General features: G+C 40.4%; 4 protein-coding genes across 15 annotated transcripts in view; 2 read left to right on the top strand and 2 right to left on the bottom strand.

Moving 5' to 3' along the window:
* LOC112462131 (malonyl-CoA decarboxylase, mitochondrial-like) overlaps nt 1–3,329 on the top strand; it is a 65,727-nt gene extending 62,398 nt beyond the window's left edge. For 2 of the 4 annotated variants that reach the window (XM_025027749.1, XM_025027750.1), the window contains exons 3-12: nt 405–561; nt 634–774; nt 1,112–1,252; nt 1,410–1,562; nt 1,669–1,822; nt 2,001–2,140; nt 2,278–2,413; nt 2,485–2,697; nt 2,832–2,937; nt 3,026–3,329. In XM_025027749.1, coding sequence (XP_024883517.1) covers nt 405–561; nt 634–774; nt 1,112–1,252; nt 1,410–1,562; nt 1,669–1,822; nt 2,001–2,140; nt 2,278–2,413; nt 2,485–2,697; nt 2,832–2,937; nt 3,026–3,143 — 1,459 coding nt within the window. In that variant the 3' untranslated portion in view covers nt 3,144–3,329. Of the gene's footprint in view, nt 1–80; nt 274–404; nt 562–633; nt 775–1,111; nt 1,253–1,409; nt 1,563–1,668; nt 1,823–2,000; nt 2,141–2,277; nt 2,414–2,484; nt 2,698–2,831; nt 2,938–3,025 lie in introns of those variants that run through there. The other 2 variants (XM_025027747.1, XM_025027746.1) reach the window with 2 other exon arrangements.
* Nucleotides 3,203–8,057, bottom strand: LOC112462133 (CCR4-NOT transcription complex subunit 2). 3 transcript variants are annotated; one of them, XM_025027754.1, is made up of 9 exons: nt 7,486–8,057; nt 6,333–6,405; nt 5,746–6,253; nt 5,421–5,647; nt 4,844–5,086; nt 4,456–4,717; nt 3,985–4,092; nt 3,670–3,895; nt 3,203–3,424 (listed from the first exon to the last, which is right to left on the bottom strand). In XM_025027754.1, the coding sequence occupies exons 3-8, from the start codon at nt 6,069–6,071 to the stop codon at nt 3,676–3,678; spliced, it is 1,386 nt and encodes a 461-aa protein (XP_024883522.1). In that variant the 5' UTR covers nt 6,072–6,253; nt 6,333–6,405; nt 7,486–8,057; the 3' UTR covers nt 3,203–3,424; nt 3,670–3,675. The 3 variants fall into 3 exon arrangements, with proteins under 3 accessions (XP_024883522.1, XP_024883524.1, XP_024883523.1); XM_025027756.1 differs by having other exon boundaries at nt 7,760–8,057; XM_025027755.1 differs by lacking the exon at nt 7,486–8,057 and adding an exon at nt 7,267–7,419.
* A 1,085-nt stretch (nt 8,058–9,142) lies between these two features.
* Nucleotides 9,143–13,220, top strand: LOC112462136 (protein MEMO1). The gene is made up of 8 exons (XM_025027761.1): nt 9,143–9,600; nt 10,093–10,174; nt 10,257–10,325; nt 10,668–10,780; nt 10,986–11,097; nt 11,277–11,496; nt 11,600–11,704; nt 11,779–13,220. Exons 1-8 carry the CDS (start codon nt 9,549–9,551, stop codon nt 11,914–11,916), a joined length of 891 nt encoding a protein of 296 aa, XP_024883529.1. The 5' UTR covers nt 9,143–9,548; the 3' UTR covers nt 11,917–13,220.
* Nucleotides 13,221–13,484: 264 nt separating this feature from the next.
* Nucleotides 13,485–22,463, bottom strand: LOC112462127 (activating signal cointegrator 1 complex subunit 3). 7 transcript variants are annotated; one of them, XM_025027742.1, is made up of 12 exons: nt 22,343–22,463; nt 21,049–21,189; nt 20,843–20,931; nt 20,502–20,650; nt 20,163–20,408; nt 15,874–20,076; nt 15,290–15,781; nt 15,016–15,206; nt 14,774–14,936; nt 14,395–14,655; nt 13,944–14,286; nt 13,485–13,862 (listed from the first exon to the last, which is right to left on the bottom strand). In XM_025027742.1, the coding sequence occupies exons 2-12, from the start codon at nt 21,177–21,179 to the stop codon at nt 13,774–13,776; spliced, it is 6,357 nt and encodes a 2,118-aa protein (XP_024883510.1). In that variant the 5' UTR covers nt 21,180–21,189; nt 22,343–22,463; the 3' UTR covers nt 13,485–13,773. The 7 variants fall into 7 exon arrangements, with proteins under 7 accessions (XP_024883510.1, XP_024883505.1, XP_024883506.1 ...); XM_025027737.1 differs by lacking the exon at nt 22,343–22,463 and adding an exon at nt 21,523–22,198; XM_025027738.1 differs by lacking the exon at nt 22,343–22,463 and adding an exon at nt 21,527–22,198.
* Between the last annotated feature and the right edge of the window lie 564 nt (nt 22,464–23,027).

The raw sequence follows: 23,027 nt of genomic DNA, 5'->3' as shown, positions 1-23,027 counted from the left end.
CTGTTGCGCGTCCCTAGCGGCCCCCGAACAGAACCCTTCAAGTCGTGTATAAACACAGTCGCTATATGGTCTGTTTTATCCATAACCATAACCAATATAAAATAATTACGATTTTACCTACAAATCGAAATATATAATATGTAACAGTGAAAATCTATAATGACTGTGATCTGTGACAAAACAGACAAATAAGACAAGTCATTCAAGTCACATGTCACCACATGTCACATCAGCTGATATATGTATATGTATATGTATGACACCTGTTGAAAATTAAGTATCTAATATCTGCTCTAATTCATCTCGATATAATTGAAAGCGCAGGCAGATATAATTGGATTACGATTTACGATCATGTTAAGAAAGCTTGCCTTCGAACTCTTACCGATTACTCGTCGTTGCAGACTAGCGACGGAATTAAAATTCGTCAACAAGTTGAAGCGCAACGTTAAACACGAATATGGAACGTCATCCAGTTTACGTGCCGAAGTGAACGTGGACGAGGAACTGCGGGAAATTTTTAGATTCAAGGACACCAAGATCAGCAACTGGATCATAGAGGTTACAAAGCGCAGTCTCCCTTTCTAACTTTCTTCTTGACAGAAATTGTATAAATAACAAAAGTATTTGCAGAACAAAGCACGTGCGCTGTGCGTCAGATATACCGAGAGCAACAAGGATAATCGCCAACAGATTTTACGCACGTTAGCTTCGCGGTATGCCGTACAACACGACGATATATGCCAAGTGGCCAAGAGATTGGTCTGCACCGAGGTATAGTATACACATACACATAGTAATACTGTTTTCTGCGAGTTATGTGTGCAACGCTTTAATCAAACTATACGTTCGAGTATCAACTTTTATTTCGATATCAACGTAACCAAACATGTTTTGCCACTTCCACGTTATAAATGTATTTTCTCTCTTTTGTTATTGCCTAAGAACTCTCTCTCTCTCTCTCTCTCTCTCTCTCTCTCTCTTTTCTCCTCTCCTCTCCTCTCCTCTCCTCATCTCTCTCCTGAGATCGTCCCTTATTAAATAATAACACATATCACATATCATATGTCGCACTTGTGCAAAGTGTCTATATCCCAGCCTTTTATTACAGCCTGAAAATGAACGACAAATGATTGTCCATGAGAAAACTTTGAAGAATGTTCTTACACCTGCTTATCATTGGTTATTCGTTATTATAGGAAGATTGCAGCATGGCGTCAAGTTCTTGGTTGACCTAAGAACCGATGTTCTGGTAAGCAAAATAAAAGATCTTTACCTATGGGTGCTTGCGAGCGACGAGCGACGCCCATGGGTGCATTGTGACTCAAATCTTATCATAAAATGAAATTTGTATCAGAGAGATTAAGTTAAATTTTTATTTTTATCGATTATTATTTGACTTTTGTTAGGAACTAATATCAGATGTGAAAGATGCCGATGAAAGTATAATAATACAACAACTAAATCATTATTTGCGAGATCTGCTTTTGCTTTGGTTTTCCGTGGGTTTCTTACACATGGAACGAGTAACTTGGGAAAGCGCATGTGACATATTGCAAAAAGTAATTACAAGTAATTATATATTTTATCTCTGCAATTCAACATCTACTTTCAATTTCTACATTTCTGACATGTGCTTCTTCTTCTTCTACATTCGCAAATCTAAAGGTCTCCGATTACGAAGCTATACATCCCATGAGAAATTGGTTGGACTTGAAACGCAGAGTTGGGCCATATAGAAGATGTTACATATTTATGCACCCATCCATGCCAAGAGAACCTATTGTCGTGTTGCATACAGCATTATGTGATGTTATACCAGGTTATACCAGGCAATAAATATTTTTAAATTTTTTAAATAGAATTTGTTTTCTAGGAAAAAAAGAGAAGAGTAACTAGTACATTTTTTATGTAAATATTTTTAAATTTTTTAAATAGAATTTGTTTTCTAGGAAAAAAAGAGAAGAGTAACTAGTACATTTTTTATGTATATATTACAGATAGTGTAAAGGGTATTGAAGAAGCTGAAACTAGAATTCTGGGGAGCGCAAAAAAATATATAACATTTCTAGAGGAAGATAAATCGAAGATAAAAGCAGCAATATTTTATTCTATAGTATCCACTCAGAAAGGTTTGCAGGTAGGATTGCAGTTGATTTGCAATAGAGATTTTAATTGGTTAAAAATTTCAAGTCGACATAAATTATATTTAAGTATATTACAACTCTGCGCCGCAGAAAATATATGTACCTAACTGTAAAGGTGTTTTTTGCGCAGGGAATTGAGCTCGGTAATTATTTGATTAAAAAAGTGGCCAGCGAGATCATGACTGAATTTCCAGCTATACAACAATTGTCCAGCTTATCACCGATACCAAATTTTAAGACTTGGCTATTCGATAAATTAAAGCAAGGTAACTACTGACTGTTGGGGAAAAAAAGAAAATGAGTAAAAATGATATATATAAAGGTATTTGTTCCATAGACATGGCGTTTATATTTACCACGCATGAATGTAGAATTGCAAAAGATATTTTGCAAACGGAAAACGTGATAGTAGCCTTAAAAAAGATTCTGGGTACTTCGTTATGGACAGGGGATAAGCAACTGTCAGAATTTTTAAAACAACCACTACTTCGAGCTTGCGCATGGTACTTGTATAAAGAAAAACGACGTGGCTATGCTTTAAATATGGTCGGTACGTTCCGCACTTATTTTTCTTCTCTTCTTTCATACTGACATTATGAATATACAAATTATGTAAATACATTTTTGAAGCAAGATTAACACTGTGAGATAAATAATTTCTTCTTCATAATTTGTTTCGCGTAGCCAATTTCCATTTACGTAACGGAGCTGTGATGTGGCGAATAAACTGGATGGCTGATCCTTCGCCACGTGGAGTGGCAAATAGTTGCGGCATAATGGTCAACTATAGGTATACATTTGAAAATTGACTCGAATTAATAATCAAATCAAGGAAATCAAATTAAAAGAATACAGAGAATTATTGCTTTTCTTCACAGATATTTCTTAGAAGATTCTGAGAAAAACAGTCGGAATTACATTGAACATTTTGTCATAAATGCTACAGAAGGTGTAACTAATCTCGCGATGCAAGCGGAAAAATTAATTGTATTGTAATATAAATTATAATTGTGAAAGAATCATGAAAATGTGATAAATATCGCAACTGCGAGCAGAAAGATGTTATTATGATAAGGTAGTAATGATGATGATGGATGATGATGAACGATAGATAATGAATTATGACGGTGAAGGTGAAGGTATCTAATTAATCGATTAAAAAATTTCCTATTACTCTTCAAATTTTATGTTTTTATTAAAGATTATTAAATTTGTTCATTTATACAATAGCTGATTCGTTTCCAGCTTAAAGACAGCACAATGGTCTGCAGACAAGTCTAGAACAGATAATATAATCTCTGTTATAATTTAAAGATTATCTCTATTGCTTTTTCTTGCAGAACAATTGCAGAGAAGAACACAGAGAAGCAAGAGGAAAGTGCAATAGTGTTGTGGAACGAAAGCATCGAACTTCTTTTCTACAGATTTGTATCGATTGAATTGATACAATTTGTGTGCGTGTGTCATGCGTGAATGTATATGACATGTAAAAGAAAAGGAGGGAATAAAATTGAATACACACCTGTAGTCAAGGCTGAGTTTGGTGAAAGTTCGAAGGAAGATGAGGTCTACTTTCTAGTTTTGCATAATCCAAATGGAATTCCTTAGCTACCTTTCTCCAGTTTTGCGCATCAAAATAATAATAAGTACCACGTTCATATGTCGACGTCTTTTCTACAATCCCCAAACCTGGTGCCTGCGTTATCCAAACTTTTTCCTCCATATGATATCGCCACTCTCTGCTGTACCTTCATATCACATACAAAGAATTACACAAATATCGCACGTAATTGCGCTAATATTTCTAAGTATAACAATTAACTTTGTTTTTACTTACAGTTCCGCCGCAGCAGCTAATTGCAATACATCCCCAACATTCGTATAAAACATATAAAACAGTAGATCATCTTTATATCGATTTAGTTTAACTGGCGCTAGCTTATCCCTATAAAATAAATATAAGAAACTTAATTTTGTTGATAAAATTAATTATATGCAATAAAAAAACATCATGCTACAAATGACATAATTCTGCTTATGTATACAATAATAACAATTTATTTTATTTCAATGCTAAATACTATACCATTAATATTTCGTTTTAATACATATATTTTAATGTGATATAATATAATGGTCATAAACAATTTCCATTTAATATCTACCAGATCTCTATCTAACAATAAGATTTAGAAGCACCTCAAGTATCGCTCACAATTATATGCACGTCAGAAATATTTGTAGATTTTTATCACAATGCAGATAGCTTCAATGTGACAAATTAGATAATGCATTGGAATACCAGTACCTGATCGCGGCATTTATAAGATACTCCGGTGGCACGTGAAAATCTATATCCTGCGGTCGACATGGAGTTTCCGCCCAGGGGCCGCCAAAATTCTGATAAAGATTTTCCGGTGAATTCAAATTCAGTCCTAATGCAGTAAGATCTTGACCTAACGCCAGCGACACCAAGTTCGGATCTGTCTCCGCCGCTCTGATAAACGTCAAAAGCCCAACCATGCCGAATTGATCCTTCACCATACTTGCAGGTATGTTCGTCACCTTGCCTGGGTGTATGAGTACATGATTATTATAATGAAAATTAAACTCTGAAGAAACCCCCAACTATCTAATCGCATTTAATGATAATTTAATTAAGATAATACGCTCGTGAAACAAATCTCTAATTTTACCATCGGGCGATGTTTGGATGCCTCTTTTAGAAGATTGAGATTTCTCAGATCCAGGTGCTCTGTTGGCCTGCAACACGTCCTGCCCGATTTCTGGACCAAGTCCTACAGGAATATTCTTATCGCCAGACATGCTGCCGCCCGGTGACGGGCCTTCTCGATTCTGCGTTCCCGGTAATGCTGGAAAATCCTCTGAGCTCATGGTAAATTCGCTCGACTCGGATGTTGGTTGTTTTACCATTCCAACTGTAACACACGCAAATAAAAATTACATTAGCAAAACGATCTTAGGTAGGTAGTATCATCTATATAAAATATTTGGAAAGGTTTGCGACGCATATGCATACTATTGCATTATATTCTGTTTGAAAATTTCAATACTTTAACCAAGTATGGTTGCTCGTTTTGCTTTAAACGTAAAATAAATTATGAATAAATTCACTAAATTAGACAGCTTGTAAGAAGCCTTCTAAGAAAAAAAAACTGATACTTGAACCAAATATGGTGCAGTATAATGTGATTGTTTTACAATGTGCATAAAAAAATTTTGCTTTTGTATTAACGTCTTATTGGCACTAACCATAAGGCTGTTTCCCCGGCATGGGACTAGGTTGCGGCATAGAATCACCTTGACCTCTATTCGTTAGGGAGGGAAACTCCGAGAGATCTAACAGAGGTGGAGTACTCGTATCTCCACTGCCTCCACTCCCGAAAACAGAGTGGAAATTGTTAACCGCACCTTGAGATCCGTAATTGCGACTTGGAGGTATTCCGAAACTGCCCATACTACCCATTGGATTCGAAGCTCTGCAATACAGATGGAGATGATTGCAGAGGGAGGGGGGAGGGAGGAGAGCGAGAGAGAGAGAGAGAAATATACGTATAGATAAAAGAGAAACACTAACCCAAGAGCAGGCATCGTACGTCTATCGGTAAAAGCTCTCTGTCCAAACAGTCCTCTACTGCCCATAGGAGAGAGTTGCTGTTGTTGCTGATGACTATTTTGTCCGCCGCCAGAGCTCGACGCTCCGGGATAAACGTTAGTGACGGCTATCGCTGAGTTGACTGTACTCGAAGTGCTTGCAGACGAGCCTGAGAACATGCCCGAGGTAGGAGTGACATGACCCGTGAGGGCCACGGTATTCAAACCTCCCCCGCCGCCAGCTGCGCGTGAAGTGAGACCTGCGTTCGCAATACTGCGTGGCGGCTGTTCAAAGTTCAGGTTGGCCATAGCCCGGTGGCACTACTATTTAAAAAATGTTTTTGCCCGTAAGCAGGCACACCAAGCACTCTCGTTATCTTGCAGATTCGATTAGCACATCCACTTTTCTCTCTCTAATACAACACTCGACAACTCGATACGTTCATGGAATCTCCAATGATCCATGACAAAAATCCGTGATTACTTGTAAGCTGGAACAAGAAGAATTTCAATTAATTCCTGGCTCAACGACTATTCAGTGACTATCAAGATATATACAGTGTTACTTACCTCTTTCTTATCGCGCAGGGGTCTCAGCGATAGTTACATTAAAATGCAGTACAGAGACGTGAACGCACACCTCCTACAACAACAAACAAAGAATTATTTTTACCAGATACATTGATACAACCTTCTAACGTCTAACGAAGCTCGTGTCACTTGCATACAATACATACATAAGTTTCTTACGTCTGACACACAGGAATGAGTATAAATATAAATATGCCTACGGTGCGTACTCGAATTCCGATTTTGCCTGTGTAACGATCGTTGAAATTTAAATGTACGCGTCAACCTATTCATTGAATGTATTTGATCAATGTCACAATTTCGCTGTAAACAGTAACTTATAACCGTAACAACTACAGATGGATACCTCTTGCATATATTTTTTATGTATCACACATGCGAATCCATACTTGACGCATACAGCAATACAAATTCGCAGACGAATAATTTATTTTAATCTGACGTTTCGGCATTTAATCACGTCGAGTCCAACTCTGTCTCTATAGCCGCTATTCGTCTCGTTTAGCGAAGCACGGAATTGCCGAGTCGCCGAGTCGCCGAGATCCGACAGCGGAAGGGGATATGCTACACGGGTATGCTACTGTCACTGTGGTCAATCGCTACCTGTACTTTACAGAGACGGATACACGATAAGGATGCTCGGGCTCGGTATAATATATGGTATGCTCCCGAAAATTGTGAGAGAAACCTAAAGTCTGTCCGCGAATGTAGCCGCGAGTCGCCGTCGCCGCGCGTCGAGTAAACACAAGCAGCGCGAGCCGACCGAGGATCTGCGCTTTCCCGCTTTCTGCTATCGGAGGATTCGGAGGAATCGGAGGACGTATTGACAAGCACAAAGGGGGGATGAAAGGTTATACAGTGCGCGAAACGTCAAAATAACGTGAGAGAAAAGCGCGGGGTGTCGCGATCCTACCTGGGACTCTGGGACTCTTGAAGCGTCACCGGCTGCGTATCACGACGCGGCGAATTCCATCGTATTCGCAATGATAAATAAAGTGGACGAATGTTTAAAAAGAAAAAAAAAGAAAAACATTCGCTCGCTTGCTCTTTCTTTCCCCTCTCCCCTCTCTCTCACTCTCTCTCTTTCTCTCGCTCGCTCGCACGTGCGCGCGCGCGGAGACGTCGATGTTACCTCTCGTTGTCGAGGTTGGTTGGCGATGTTGGTAGACTCTCGGCTCGACGAGGAGTCTCGCGCGATTCCGACCGAACGGAGAGCCCGCGATTGTTACTCGCGCGCGCGCTCTCTCTTCCTCTCTCTCTTTCGTGCGCGCGTTAAATCACGAATTCGCACGTGAACGTCGGGAGTTCGGGAGTCGGGACGTGCGCCGATCAGAATCTCATACACATTACGGATCACCGATCACCGATCACAATGCATCACAGTGCCCTTCGATAAGAGGACTTACAGGGCCCACTGTCCACTGTTTTGTCAGTTGTCACTCCAGTCACTCGCAGTTTCACGAACTTAAACAACACTAGAGACCCGAACGTCTGCCATATTAACAATTTGTACGACCGTGGTCAAGCGAATGGCCAAGCCAAGTGCTCCAAGTGGCAGACTGGCAGATGCCTCATCAGCCTCATGCCCGTATTGCCCGTAGACGTCGGTCGACGGGCTCGAAGACTCGAAGCGCTGCAATAATATTCCATTTCCATCTCGATTGTGCGTTTTGCCTCACGAAAATGTCCCGCTACCTCGGCGTCGGCACCACGGCACGCGCGACAGTCTCGAATTTGACTGGAGATTCTAGAGTATTTTCTGGGGAATTTGGTACCAGCCACAACGCGAAACAACGAACTGCGCTCAAACGCGATTGGCTCTTTTGATGAACCGTAGCACGCGAAGGAATTTGGGGTACTTCCGCCTTCCTCCCCGTCACCCGTAAAGACCCTATAACGGGTGGTTTTCATTTAGCGACATATAGCGACTCAAATCGACACAAGCGTCAATGGCCGGTATTCATTCAAGACCGTCTTAAGTAATATCTTAAGATGCTAATACGACTCTGTGATTGGTTAATGACATCTTAAAATTGTACTTAAGATGGTCTTAAATATAAGAACCGACTATGAATACCGACCAATGGGCGCGTTCAGCAGACACAACTGTTGAGTTTGTCTTATCGTCACTCTACGTTGATTGGTTGGTTCTAAAAGTAAGAGCCAATCACATTCGATTGCTACTGAGCGGCTTGGTCTGCTGAACGCGACCTCGGCAGACCAAGGGCCGGTATCACAGTCTCCGATTAACGTGATCCTCCGATTCAATTCACTTTTCGTCTCTTTCTAGGGGGACAGTTATGCTGGGTCTACAATACGAGTCGCAAAGTCGTGAGTCGCAAGAATTGACTAATCACAGTCGATTATTCTCCTCAAATTCGACTGTGATTGGTCAATTCTTGCGACTCACGACTTTGCGACACGCATTGTAGACCCAGCATTAAGGCCATTGCACGTAACATTCTTCGAGCTCAAGGAGAATAATCGACTGTGATTGGTCTATTTTCTTACGGCCTTACGATTATGACTAAAACTTTGTTACGTGCAATGGCCTTTAGAAAGAGATGTAGAGTGAGTTTAATCGGAGGATCACATTAATCGGAGACTGTGAAATCGGCCCCAAGCCGCTGAATAGCAGTCGAACATGATTGGCTCTTACTTTTAGAACCAACCAATCAACGCGGAGGGTTGATAAGACGAACTCAACAGTTGTGTCTGCTGAACGCAGCCAATCCCAACGAGATTGCAAATCGGCCATGTTGCGCGTTGCGCTCTTTGTTTCTTTCAGTCAAGGAGTCAAGTGAAGTCAAAGAATATCGACTATCGACTTTAGCTGACTTTAGCATTAGCATTCACCTGTATAATCACTGAATAATCTATGGAGAGAGGAGAGACCAGTAGCCAAGGATTTGTGATAACGATAACGTTTTATAAACATTTTACACTCGATTAAAAAAAAAGATATACATACATACATATTGATATATATGTATATGTGTATATATATATATGTGAAACTTCTATCTCGCTTGCCTCGCTTGTGATCGTGATCTCGCCGAAACTGACGAGGCTCTCCTCGTCCTGCACTCTCCTCAGTGCTCTCACCGCTCTCACCTCTCCCGAGTCTCACGCTGGATCAAGTGCTAGTCGAACGCGAAGCTAGAGTACGTGCGAAACAACGCGTTCGGCCCAAAAATGGCATTAATTAGGAGAGCCTCTCACGCTGGTAGTTGGTACTCGGACAACGGTAAGAAATCGAAAAATGCACATTTTACTCCTCGCTCATTCTTCTCCTCGCGCTCGTCGTTGACTGTTTACTCGTTACTCTCGTTCTCTCGTTAAGAAATCAATGGATCAATGGATTTTTGTGGAAAATATTTTAAATTCCAAACTTTTATCATTTAGCGAATTTGTTAATTGATTGCGCGGTATAAAAATAGAACCACGACAATATGATATGGATAAAAAAATTAAAATTTAGCTTGATAATTTACCTCTGTGGAAATACATACATACGTAGATTTTCTCTCTTGCTCATTACACCCTACACGTAATATCGCATGTGTGCGTGCGTCAGGTGATAAGAATCATATAAAAGAAGATTTGAAGCAGAGATTGTGTAAATTTCTATACGTGTCGCATATAACAAATACATGTACACATATGTATTTATCTATACGTGTGTAATAAAAATTTTCGACTTATATATCGTCAAAATCACAAAATCCACGTGTCATAGGTTTGGAATTGAGTAAACAGTTGGAAGGTTGGTTGGGTGCGGCCGACTTATCCCATGGACCTGCTAGAGCAATCATTGCCCCGTTAGTAATCATCCAATACAGTATATTCTTCAAGTTTTTCAAGATACCTGTATGTAAAACATAAAAATGTACACGTTTACAGGCATGCGGGATACAGCTATTGTGGGGCGTGTGCTGGTTTTGCTTACCGACAAATTAGTCCTGTAGTCGTGTAAGTGTGACGTATATTAGCTATGTTATTTTAGCATTTTACTAAACAAGCGTCTAGTTACAGTTTACAAAAAATTATATACCTATATGTATAAAGACACATAACTTAAACCTGTCTTTATATCTATATTATTTGCATATATTATTTTGTATTTGCAATAACGTTTCTCGTTGTACGCATGATAAAAGACTCACATTAGTCCATTTAAGTGATATTGCGATAGTTAAATACATGCATCAATGTAAATTTTTATCATATAAAGTAGCCTCTATAATATATAGTTTAGTTTGTAATTTTTCAAATTTCTCAGTCAAATGAACCGTGCAACGTGCTGTTATGCAGCCGTAGGATATTTATTCTAGGGCCTTCTCATCATGTGAGATTACCAGGTTGTGCCCTATCTTCGGCTTCCATTTACCGAACACCGTTATACGATCTACATATTGATCAACAAGGTGCTTACATGTAGATCTTGCTACTATCCCTGCTATAATGTCATATTCTCTTTTTTTGAAATGCTCAATTTGTAACAAATATTGAAAAAAAATATATATATTTTTTTTATGTATGGAAAAGTGCTTCTCTCTTGTGCGTGTGCGTGTGTGTGTGTGTGTATAATTTGATCGATCAAATTTACTAAAACGCATATATGTTTAACAGTGAGAAGAGAACTCGAAGAAACTGGTCATTTTGAATGCATGGATCTGAACACAGATGAAGAGGAACATAGCATTGAGATGCAGTTGCCGTTTATCGCAAAAGTTATGGAAGGGTACGTTTAGATTAATAAATTAATTCCCACCTACACGTACAAGTGCTGAAAATTATATTGATAAAAAATTTTATAGTAAATAAACGAGGCTTGTACAATCTCTCTATTTATTACTAAATGACAAGATTGGGAAATATAGTTACCTTATTTATATCTCATATATCTATATATATATACAGATTCAAAGACTCATTTACCATAATCCCGATTTTGGTGGGATCTTTGAGTCCGGAAAGAGAGGCGCTTTACGGGAGACTGTTAGCACCTTATATGGCTGATCCGCAAACATTGTTCGTCATTTCTTCAGATTTCTGTCATTGGGGACAACGTTTTCGCTATACTTACTATGATAGATCATGTGGGCCTATACATAGATCTATTCAAAATCTCGACAAAATGGTATGTTTTTAAATCTTTGAGTAAGAATGGTAGATAATCTCGCTCATCGTACGTCAAAAATATCGCAAAGTTTAATTCCATATTTCCACGTTTATCAACGTAGGGTATGGACATTATAGAGACTTTGAATCCTCCAATGTTTACTGAATATCTTAAGAAATATGGTAATACTATATGCGGTCGGCATCCAATCGGCGTTTTATTGCAGGTAATACGAGAAAATAGATAAGCGAGTTAGATTAATCTAATTCTTCTAGATAACGTTGTATTTTATCTTTGCAGGCAATTCACAGTCTTAAAGGAAATACGAATGGTCAAAGAATGAATCTGAAGTTTTTGAAATATGCTCAAAGTAGTCAATGTAACAATATGAATGACAGTTCTGTCAGTTATGCTAGTGCTTCCTTAGTTCTCGAGTGATAGAAATTCTAACTATATGATTCAAGTATATGGTCGTTGGTCAGTCTGAGTGTAAACACTTTTTTTAAGTGGAATGATGTTTAACAGTAACATGTGAACGGTAAAATTCTATAAATTATTAAACGAGATTAGGCTGAACGTTGAGATTTTATAACGCAAGAGGAAAATATGAAGACACTGAATTTAACTGCTATAACTTTTAATATTATTTGTATTATGTGGCTATTAACGCGACAGGTGTTGGGGCGAGTGTTACGTCTTGCGCTACATATAACAGATAGAAATGTACCATTATTGAAACGTTTTGCATAAATGCATTTCGGTTTATTACTTACAAAAGATATTCAGTACTTCCAGATTTCAATATGGGAAGGAGCTTAAATATTTCTTTGCTTTGATTCTCGATACAACTTTTTTAGAATTAATTTTAGAATTAATAGCCAAGTGTGTTTCATGTGCACTTTTGAGAAAGCAGACTTCAAACTATTGGCAAAGAAGAGAACATCGTGTTGGCATTTCCAAATAAGATTAAAATATTAAAGATATATTAAAATTGTTAACTTGCGTATTTAAATTTATATTTTAAATGGGCTGTTTGTGTTAAACATAATTTTTGCGGTGCTTGAATTTTGTTACGTTTAGGCTATTATGAATTAGCATAATTTTAAAGTTGAATGTTTTTAGGTTGACATAGATTAATATAGACTAGAATTACGAAAATACATACTGTTATAAAGATAAGTTTTTTCGCAATTCTCTCTCGCTCGCAACGCTCTTAGAATCGTTTCAATCTTGTTATTTGTCAAATAAACAAGGACAAATAATGCTCACGAGCGTTGTGAACGCCAAGTGGAACGCACCTTAAATCTCTAGTTTCTTCAGGTATAATTTATCATATAAACAAAGCTTACGTGCTTTATTTCAGCATTTTACTGTGATTTAAATTAATTAAATTAAATGAAATTAAATTAAATTAAATGCACTACTGGAATCGGGAACATTTTGTTAAGTCTCTTCTGTGCCCTTAGTATGAACAATCTGTATCGCAATCGATATATCGAGAATTTTTGGACTTAGGATTTAAAATACATATATACATAGTTTTCTTTTTCTTTCTTTTCATGCAAAGCAATGGAACGATCTCATATCCTTCCTATTCTATAATCTATTGTTACCTAAGTATAGAGGGGAGGGAGGGGAAATAAACCGAATAAGCTAAATATTATATTACTGTAACACGATGTAAATTTGAAAAGGGGTCAGTATATATAACCTACATGTATACAATAATTTTTAATTTCTGATGTTTCTTTTCCTTTTTTTTTGCCAAACTTCTGCATCAAATGTATTTCTCGAGATCATCAGTAATCTGCGATATAGAATCCTATCTCACTAAAACATTAATTAAAACGAATGATATACTGCAACAGATTCATTTCGCAGTAAGAAAACCCATCTGTGACAAAAATATTGTACGAAATCGTACAGCTGATCCTGCACGTGTTGCTTTTTCTATCTTTATATACCGAGGTAATAAGGTTTATATTTGTATGAAAAAAAAATATATATAATCCATACATATATATATTTCATAGACGTGTAATAAAATTATGTGAAGAAAAATATACAAGTTTCTGTACACAACTTGCTATAAATATCCCGTAATTATCTCCGTATACAACTATAGCAAATCTCATCTTTCGCTCATTTCAAAATATATATATGAACAATTTCATAAACTTTCTTTTTTATTTCTTGTAATCCTTATATTAACGATATAGAAAGATTTGCGATAATTGAATACAATATCGTCTGTTGTTTTTTCAGTCTTAGATGTTTGGTAACTGTTAAATATATTTAGCGTCTTACATCCAGACAAATACTGTATTGTTGATCCAATCCCATGTAGCAGTCAGAAATCAAGTAGAACGTTAACTTCGTCAGTCCTAAAATAAATGTCCAAATTTTTATTTCAAGAAACTCATGAAGATACGAGACACGCGTTACAAACATGCTGATAAGTTTACCTAAACTGTCGGGTGCAGTAAATAGCAATTGATGATATCTCTGCTGACTATTTATACCAGATACTCTTTTTAGAGCCCATAATTCTCTATTTTGAATGTCGCCTAGTACCAAGAACCAGTTTTCATCCTTTCCTTTTAAAAACATTGGACAGTGTGCTTTTAAAGTTTTAGAATTGTTCATTCTTTTCAACCCAACAGTTAATGTACACTCTTCATTTCGTCGAACAACTACAGAATCGTCGTCGTCATCAAGCTTCAACGTTATCCTCTTCTCGCCGTTCAAAGAATTCTCCAACATTAAATCAACAGATATTATCGGCATATTTTTAATTACTTGATGTATCTAGAAAAATAGGCGTTTTAATTTTTTAAATATAGATTTAACGTCTCGTATAATATAAGTATAATATAGATAATAGACATTAGAGAGATATCTTTTCAATTCTATTACCTCGCGTATTTGGTCTACCCGATACTCTCCTTCGCGCAAAATCTTTGCGAGTCTGTTATAATTGTCGCATGTGATAGAACATAATAGTGGAAGAGCCGAGTTCAACGGTGAAAACAAGTGCAAATCTTCCTTCCTTATATGTGGTAACGTCATAATTGCAGATTCATCTATCCATCGTGCTTGCACGATCATTTGAAATAGTTGCATTATCCTTAATGCGCTCGTTAACCATCCACGTTCCGCGACTGTGTCGATCATTGCCTAAAAGATCTTTCCTGTTAGTTTATCGAGTTCAAATTATAATGAAAATGAATAATACGTATAAAAGGCGTTAGTATGTCTTTCATATATCTTTCGTAGGAATCAAATTTATTCGTACCTGTATTATTCTGATTGCTTGATCGAGCACCGATTTCAAATCGGTGATATAATCGGTGCAAGACAATGGCAGCCTTGAGAAATGCGCTTGCAGCAAGAGAAACGCTTTTGTATTTGGAGAATCATACTGATTTACGGAGTAACGGCACAGTTTCGCTAGTTCCCTAATTCAAACATTTGCGCTTGTAGTTAACAATAAGCGAAAGCGGATAGTGAGCGATTCGTCACACTTTCAAGACTTACTCATTTAACAATTCCTCGTTATGTCGCACGGGTAACTCGTTGTATTCGTGCGAGTTGCAGAGTATACGTAAGTACTGATCCAACGTCAAGTTTTCCTCGAGTGATTGCGTAAACATCAACATCGTATTGTGCGACAAATAATAGAATGACGCTATCTTACCCATCGGTAATGAAACTAGAGTTTGCTCGACCTAGGTAGAATCATATCAAAGCGTTACATCTATCTGTACTGTGTATAAACCATTATGCTACTCCATTGGATTTGTCATCGTACCTCATCGTAATCGACACATGACGAATCCATTAACGACTTTACGGTAGTTTCTACCAATCTCGAGAGATATTCGTTGATACAGTGAGGCTCCAAGATATCCAGATCGTAATATTTCGGATTTTTCATCAATCTTCGAAAATAATATGTCCACGTTAAGTAATCGAGAAACTCTTGTTTGTTCTTGATGGTGCCAGCAACGATCTCGGCATTGATATGATCGGGTAATACTCCCATCAGACTCGACTCCACGGGGAATGGTTCGTACAAAAATTTCTTGTAGAAATTCTTCTTTAAGTCGTGAACAAGCACGACCGCCACACCGGAATTATCGAATTGCGGTCTGCCAGCGCGACCCATCATTTGGAGAACGTCCGTTATCGGCATATCTACGTAACGTTTCAGCTTGCCGTCGTAATATTCCGTGCCCTTAATCACCACCAGATGAGCGGGGAAATTAACACCCCAGGCCAAGGTGGCCGTAGTGATTAGTACCTAAATTAACAATTGATTAATACAACATTCATACAGTGCGGGATAGTCATTTTTACATTTTTACAATACTTTTCAAAACTGTGCATCCATACCTGTATCTTATTATTGACAAACAATTCCTCGACGGTTCTCCTGTCTCTGTCTTGAAGACCGGCGTGGTGAAGGCCAATTCCAAAGGCGAGTGTGAGCTTTAGGTTCGAGTCATTTATATTCTCCAGAATGTCGTTCATCTGTTCTTCCGGCATGTGTAACCACTGCTTGGGATTATCCTCCGCCGCGAGATAGGCGATCAGATCTAAGGCAGTCAGGCGCGTTTGCCTGCGAGAGGATACAAATACGAGAGAGGGACTGGCGGGCGCGTGTTGTCTAATCGCCTGGAAGGTTGGCCTATTCATGGTCGCCATCCGGGGACAATAGTGGTTGCCAGGAAATCCGCTGATGTGGACCTCCAGCGGCACGGGTCTCACGGACGGCCGGAAATTGTAGAGGCCCATCTCTTTGATGCCGAGCCAATTGGCCAGGTCTATCGCGTTAGCTAGCGCGGTCGAGAGCCCTACGACTCTGACCTTGTTGTGCGTGTGGGAGGATATGAAATTGGTGCGGGAGACGATCACCTCGAGGACCGGTCCGCGGTCCTCGCCCAGCAGGTGAATCTCGTCGATCACTATAAGCGCCACTTTCTTCACGTAGCTGCGCGTTTGCCAGCTCCGGCTAATACCGTCCCACTTCTCGGGCGTCGTGACGATCACACTCGCGCCGGCTATCATCTTTATGTCAGGCGACACGTCCCCGGTCAGCTCCACCACCCTCTTACCTAGCCGCTCCTCCAGTCGTATCTTCCAGTCATTAATGCGCTCCCTGACCAGAGCTTTCAGGGGCGCTATGTAAACGACCTTCCGATCGGGATGCTGTTTGAAAACGCGAAACATGGCGATCTCAGCCGCGATAGTTTTCCCCGAGCCGGTTGGAGCGCCGAGGAGAACATTGTTATCCGTGTGATATAGACAGTGGAAGATCTGCGTCTGTATCGGATTGAAGTGGGAAAAATTGTACAAGCTCTCCAAGTCTGGACTTTTCAGGGCGGTTATCGGTAACGGCTGCAATTCCAGGAGATTGGTGTGCGGGGGATGAGTCTCCGGGAGAATGAGATCGTGGAAGGTCAACGGAAATGTGGCCTCGCAACCGAGCCAATGATCGCTCGTAACTTTCACCAAATATTGCGACGGCAACGATTCGGACAGCGGTATGGTCACGACGAGTTGTTGCTCGAGGTGTTGACAGACCATCTTCTTCGTCAGGATAAAATACTCGTGATGATAAATAAAGTTAGTGTCCGGATCCTCGATCCATATCCAGAAGGCTTGCGAATTCTTCCCGTGAACCTTGTCGTTCCAGTGGAACTGCGGGACCACGTTCAGCCGTATCCTCAAGACGGTGCGCGTGATAGGTTGTAAACTATATTCTACGTCCAACGCGGGCAATTCGTCGCAACACTTCTTCACTAGGCTCGCCGCCCGTTGGTCCCGCAAAATATTGCCGACCTCCTTCGCGTCCATCTCCTGCAACCGATAGATCTCGAGGTCCCGTCCCTCGATCTTCTCGATGATCTCCATCGAGAGGCAATCGAATTGGCGCAGCGGCGTCAGAAAGTCCCACTGTCGCGCCTCGAACATCTTGGCTATCTGCAGCAGCCGCCCGGCCATTATCGCGTTGTTGCGCCTGAGCATGATCTCGAAGAGTGCCCTGGCTATCCGGACGGCGTTCTGCGTCACATACGCCTGATCGGATATCAATGACGCCGTGTCCACCCGACCCCTGGACAAATAGGTTTGCAGCAATATATTGACCTTACCGTGGACATTCTCCACGCCGCCTTGCGCCACGAGCTGGCAGTCTCGCATCAGCTCGTCCAACTCGTTCACCTCGTCGTCTCGTACCTTGAGCTGCTCGAATTCCTGAGCGCGCGATATCATCGCCAGAATCTCCGTCTCGGTCATGACAGACTTCTGGAGCTCGTTGAAGATCTCGACCGTGTCGTACTTGAGGTAGTAGTGGCTCGCGATACGTCCCAAATCGGTCGCGTTAAGATCACCGGTGCGCGCGTCGTACCTGATCATCCGCGCTTTGTCCAACGCCCTGGCGGCCACGTCCACGAGCTCCTTTCGCTTCTTCTCGAGATTCGTGTCGTTGAGGAGAGTTTGATATACCATGCCGTACGCCTGATAATTCAATTTCATCCGTACAAAGAGGTAGGTGTAGCTCAACCATTCGACCGCTTCCGTCACATTTGATATCGTGCCTAACGCTATCTCGGCATTCAGATTGTCGGCCAAATACGTGATAAAGCTGCTCTCGATCGGTATTTGATTCGTCAGCAGTGACAGATAGTGCGACAGCTTGTTGTGGGACGTAATGATGACCGCGTGTCCCGACTTGTCGAATTGCGGCCTGCCGGCACGGCCGAAGATCTGCAGGACGTCCAGGATGCCCAGGTCCACGTACGAACCGTGCTTCGAATCGTAGATCTCGGTACCGCGGATGATGACCGCGTGCGCGGGCAGATTCACGCCCCACGCCAGCGTGGAGGTGCACACCAGCACTTTGATCAGACCGTCGGCGAAGTATTTCTCGACCAGATTCCTGTCGGAGCGCAGCAAGCCAGCGTGATGTATCGACAACCCGCTGTTGAACAACTCACCGAGATGCCTGTTGCGCGACTTTGCAAACGCCTTGTTCACGTACTTGGCCTGCCCGTCGGCAATAAAGTACTTGAGCGTATCGTTCTGCGAGGCCAGTTCCTTCAGAACGTTCGCCGTCCTCGCGGTAGCGTTGCGCGCGTGCACGAATACCATTACCTGATGGCCCTGTCGCACCATCTCCACAACTTTGTCATAACACACGAGGTCCATGTCGGTCATCTGTTGCAACGGCTTGACGGCCTTGACGCCGATGAAGGTTTGACTGAGGGGCACCGGCCGGAAGCGATGATCAAAGTAGAACAATCCCTTGTACGGGTTGACGCGCAAAAATCGCGCGACGTCCACGTAATTCGGAAGCGTGGCGGACAGCCCGACTATCCTGATCATGCTCTGCGACGATTCCACCTGGCGCAGGGTTCTCGCGACCAGCGCCTCTACCACAGGTCCCCTGTCACCGTGCAGCAAATGCACCTCGTCGATGATGAGCAATCTCACGATACTAGTGAGGGAGATGTCGCCCGTACCCTTTCTCGTCACGACATCCCACTTTTCCGGCGTGGTCACTATCATCTGAGTCTGTTGGATCTCCCGTTTCGTCAGTTGCATGTCGCCGGTCAGCTCGCGAACGCACACGCCCAGAGGGCCGAGTCTCTTGTTAAAGTTGGCGGTCATTTCCGCCGCTAGGGCCTTCATTGGCGCGATATAGATTATCTTAAATTGACTCTTCTCCAACTGTCCGTCCCGAATGTTCTGCTTCAATTGATTCACCACAGCCAGCATGGCCACGTTTGTCTTTCCCGCTCCGGTCGGGGCGCAAATCAGGAGGTTCTCGTTAGTGTTGTACGCCGCGTTGAAAACAATACTTTGAATTTTATTTAACGACGTTACGCCGCTGAAAGCAATTCGGCCGATCTCGTCTAGAGAAGATATCGACACGGGATCTATCTTAACGTCGATAGATTCTTGCTTCGATATCGGTATGTGTACTTGTTCACAGAGTTCGCTATTCTCCCTTCTAACATCTTCAGCCAGCAGCAACTTTTGCCCCGACACAACGCTCGCTCGCTTAGCGCTCGCTTTAGAATCAAATACAAATGGAAAGTTTTCCTGCGCGCCTCTCTCCAGACCATTTTTCTTAGGAAATAGCGGGGCACACGTGGCTCTCAATGCTTCCTGTTTCTTAAATTGCAGCTCGATCGAATCTCTTTCCTCGGCTTCCGACTTGCCGTCTCGCTTGTTCGCCATTCGGTTGATTTTCTTTTCCTCCTTACGTACTTGCTTGCACAACTGCTTTTCCATTTCGGATTGTACAGTTACCTGGCCACTCATTATAGGCCCCTGCACAGTTGTTTGCGGTCTCTTGGTCACTTTTGCTGACGAATACGTTGATACGATGGTCTTTCGATGTTCAATAATGTATTTGATAAATTCAAAGTGTTCGCAACCTAACATATCGAACAGTTCCGTTTGTATATTTTGAGAGTGCGTACATTTTAATTTTTCTATTATTATTATTGCAAAATCCGGATATGACATTTCTGTACTGCAGTTGTTGTAGCAACTTTGTAATCCTTCTGTGAATGTCGCTTTGTCAAACTAGAATTGAAAGATGAAAGATGATTAAAAAATTGATTGGAAGATTAATTTCTTTTTTTGTTCAAGCATTCAACAGATATACTCACTGCTCTCTTCTGTATTAAAGGTTTCGTTTCATGTATCATCATTGTAAATTTATCAGTATTCGAGCTTGTCTTTTCCGTGGACATATTGTGAAGTTGAACTGTATCTGGCCACATGGCTCTGGCTCGATTATAAGGAATATCTGTGCCAAAAATTTGTGAAAAATCTGGAGCGTTTGCATTCTCTTTGGATTCTGATAACAATGCTATTGCTTCTTCACGACATTCCATCTGAATTTTAGTCACTACCTAGGAATGTGAGAAAATATAAACAGTCAAAAATAACGTACGTTGTGCGACAAAAATCAAAGTTGTAGAATATATTATATTATTATATCATACCCGCATCATAGCTTCTGCACATTGATACGTTAAATTTCCCGATTTTTGGCCAAGTATATCATATTTCTTTCGCGACAAATTTTTGTCTTCAATTAATAAACGCAATGCATAAACTGTGAATTCGTTAACAACATCTGGGCAGTCGTTTGCTGGAAAGAAAAAAAAAATAACATTTTAAAATTAAATTACAAGTTATTTAGTTGCAAAATACTTATTAAACAAAATACGTTATCCAATAGAAAGTAGAGTGTCATTGAGTGTCATTAGTTTTCCAAATCTAAGTTAAAAAGATCATATTTGTTAAAAATAAGAGTATATCTTAATTATTATTTATTACTCACCTAAAGCTTGTTGCACAATGTTTCTTAATGCTTGCAGATGTGCCATAAGATGTTTAGATGCACTTTTGCTTATATAATGCCAATCAAGACTGTAACACACAAATATACTAATATATTATACAGATAATATGTAAGATGTACGCGCGCAAGTAAAAGATTTGTTAAACATTCCATACATATTTTTTCAACATGAAATATCCATTTACCTTTTTAATCTTTTTGTCCGTTCTTCTCTTTTTTTCACCAAGTCATTTGGTTCCAAGTCTAACATTTCTCCTCTGCGTTCCAGAGAAGTAAACATCCGCAAAGATCTAGTGATTCGTGGTACGTTCGGCATCGTGTATTATCTATCAATCAAATTAGATATTATTAATATGTAATATACATCTATATTCTATACTATGTACAAAATGCCTATTGCCCATATAACGTAGGTGTCGTAAATACACATCCGTTATTTTGCAAACTATTATTTGTAGGTAATATAAAAGACTTTCTGCGTTACAGAAAGACTTAGAAGAGAATATTTATTACTATCATATTATTGCATAAAACATAGCTCTTTGTATTACATTATTTGCTTTCACATTTTGAAACAGATACGCGAACCAAGATAGACGATATAATAAACGAGATTTTGTAGGTTACCATAATTAAGATGATAATTTACAATTACACACACACAATTAAGGCTTTTATTATCCCAATATCCCAATCATTTGAAATCTTCTTTACGACAGCCTACGAACAGTTGACCAACAGTTACGAACCAGACGAACTTTTAAGTAATCCGAGAATGCGCGGCTTGGCTTATCGCGACATTATGATTCATCATCTCAACGGGACCAGATAATATAAGAATAATACAATATACTTTTTTTATATAACACTGTAAAACTGTTCCGTACATGTAGGCGCGCGCGTATGCGAATTAATATTATTAATAGTAATAGTGATAGTGATAGCGCCCCACACCACACATATGTACATATGCATCCATATGACACGTCCGAGACCTGTGTAAAAATCAGTCTCATCACTTACACGATATAACGCAATATTTCCGCGAACACACTTTGGAACAAAAACATATATTGCTCTTTTGTTTGTTTAATTATAATCTTATAATTAAGCAAGTATCGAATGTTAATTCAAGGAATGGATCGAGTAAACTAATAAACTAAAAGAGAGTCGTAAACGCGGTAAAAAAAAAGCGTTTAAAAAACACGTAGGTATGTCTCTCATCAGAGAAAAAGGTTATATTTCTCTCTGCTCTCGTAAACGAGTCAATGATCACGAGTCGAGAGTTGAGAGTCGAGGCGTCGAGGTCTCGATGCCTTGATCTCGAGGCGGAGCGGAGGCGACAGGCGTGGACGAGGGCGAGGCGAGGAGTGAGGAGCGAGGCAATCTGGAAAATATTGGTCAATTGTCAATGTCAATTTCTATCGCTACACACGATAAGATCGGGTTATCGGGTTTCGAATTTACATATTTACATACCGGAAAGAAGCTTTGATAATAGAGGCTTTGATAACAATGATAACAATTGAAATTGCGCAAAAAAGAACGATGATCGTCAACTATCGAAATAATGCAGAAGAGCCCATTCCTCGCCACGTGATATTACCGTCGATTGTCGACTGTCGAGTGCCGATAGCCGATACTCAATCTTTTTCTGACTGTCAGCAGTCAGTTCGTCAGTTGTCACACGTTTCAGCACTTAATACTTATATGTATGTATGTTTATACTGCAGCAATTCGAATCTGCCCCTGCCCTGTTCATTTTTTAGTGCATTCTAGTTGATTCTAATCGTGCCAGGATGCCAATGTGAGAAAAACGAATCTCTGATTCGCGCAAAGACTCGCCAGTCGCCAGCGAGTCCAGCGACGCCAGCCCGAAACCCGAAATGCTCGAATTAGAGATATCCCACAACCTACAACTGATAACAGTGATAACGTTAAAGGGCTTCTTTTCCCTCGGACCTCAGATAGCCTGAGGCTCTGAGGCTGAGGCCCCCTGAAACACGAGGAACTGCAAGGAACGTCTTCGTCTGGTCTCGCGACTCTCGCGGTTGTCTCGTGGTGGTCGCCAGTCGCCAACGGTGTTTTTCTTCGAGACGGTCTGAGAGTCTGAGGTCTGAACTAGTCTAAAGTGGTCGCTCGTCGCTCGCGGTGGTGATTTGTG

Source organism: Temnothorax curvispinosus, unplaced genomic scaffold, assembly GCF_003070985.1.
Source record: "Temnothorax curvispinosus isolate PA1 unplaced genomic scaffold, ASM307098v1 QBEX01011966.1, whole genome shotgun sequence".
In the NCBI taxonomy this organism is placed as follows: Eukaryota; Metazoa; Arthropoda; class Insecta; order Hymenoptera; family Formicidae; genus Temnothorax; species Temnothorax curvispinosus.
This window is presented reverse-complemented; position numbering and strand designations above follow the sequence as displayed.

Coding starts and splice junctions, on each gene's coding strand:
- LOC112462133 (XM_025027754.1), bottom strand. CDS start 6,071: ATGGCCAACCTGAACTTTGAACAGCCGCCACGCAGTATTGCGAACGCA. Junction 5,087..5,420: donor GCCGGGGAAACAGCCTTATG/GTTAGTGCCAAT, acceptor CGTGTGTTACAG/TTGGAATGGTAAAACAACCA. Junction 3,896..3,984: donor TTAGCTGCTGCGGCGGAACT/GTAAGTAAAAAC, acceptor TGTGATATGAAG/GTACAGCAGAGAGTGGCGAT.
- LOC112462127 (XM_025027742.1), bottom strand. CDS start 21,179: ATGCCGAACGTACCACGAATCACTAGATCTTTGCGGATGTTTACTTCT. Junction 20,409..20,501: donor GTGCAGAAGCTATGATGCGG/GTATGATATAAT, acceptor TCACATTCCTAG/GTAGTGACTAAAATTCAGAT. Junction 15,207..15,289: donor CATGTGTCGATTACGATGAG/GTACGATGACAA, acceptor GATTCTACCTAG/GTCGAGCAAACTCTAGTTTC.
- LOC112462136 (XM_025027761.1), top strand. CDS start 9,549: ATGGCATTAATTAGGAGAGCCTCTCACGCTGGTAGTTGGTACTCGGAC. Junction 10,326..10,667: donor CAAATTAGTCCTGTAGTCGT/GTAAGTGTGACG, acceptor GCTGTTATGCAG/CCGTAGGATATTTATTCTAG. Junction 11,098..11,276: donor ATCGCAAAAGTTATGGAAGG/GTACGTTTAGAT, acceptor ATATATATACAG/ATTCAAAGACTCATTTACCA.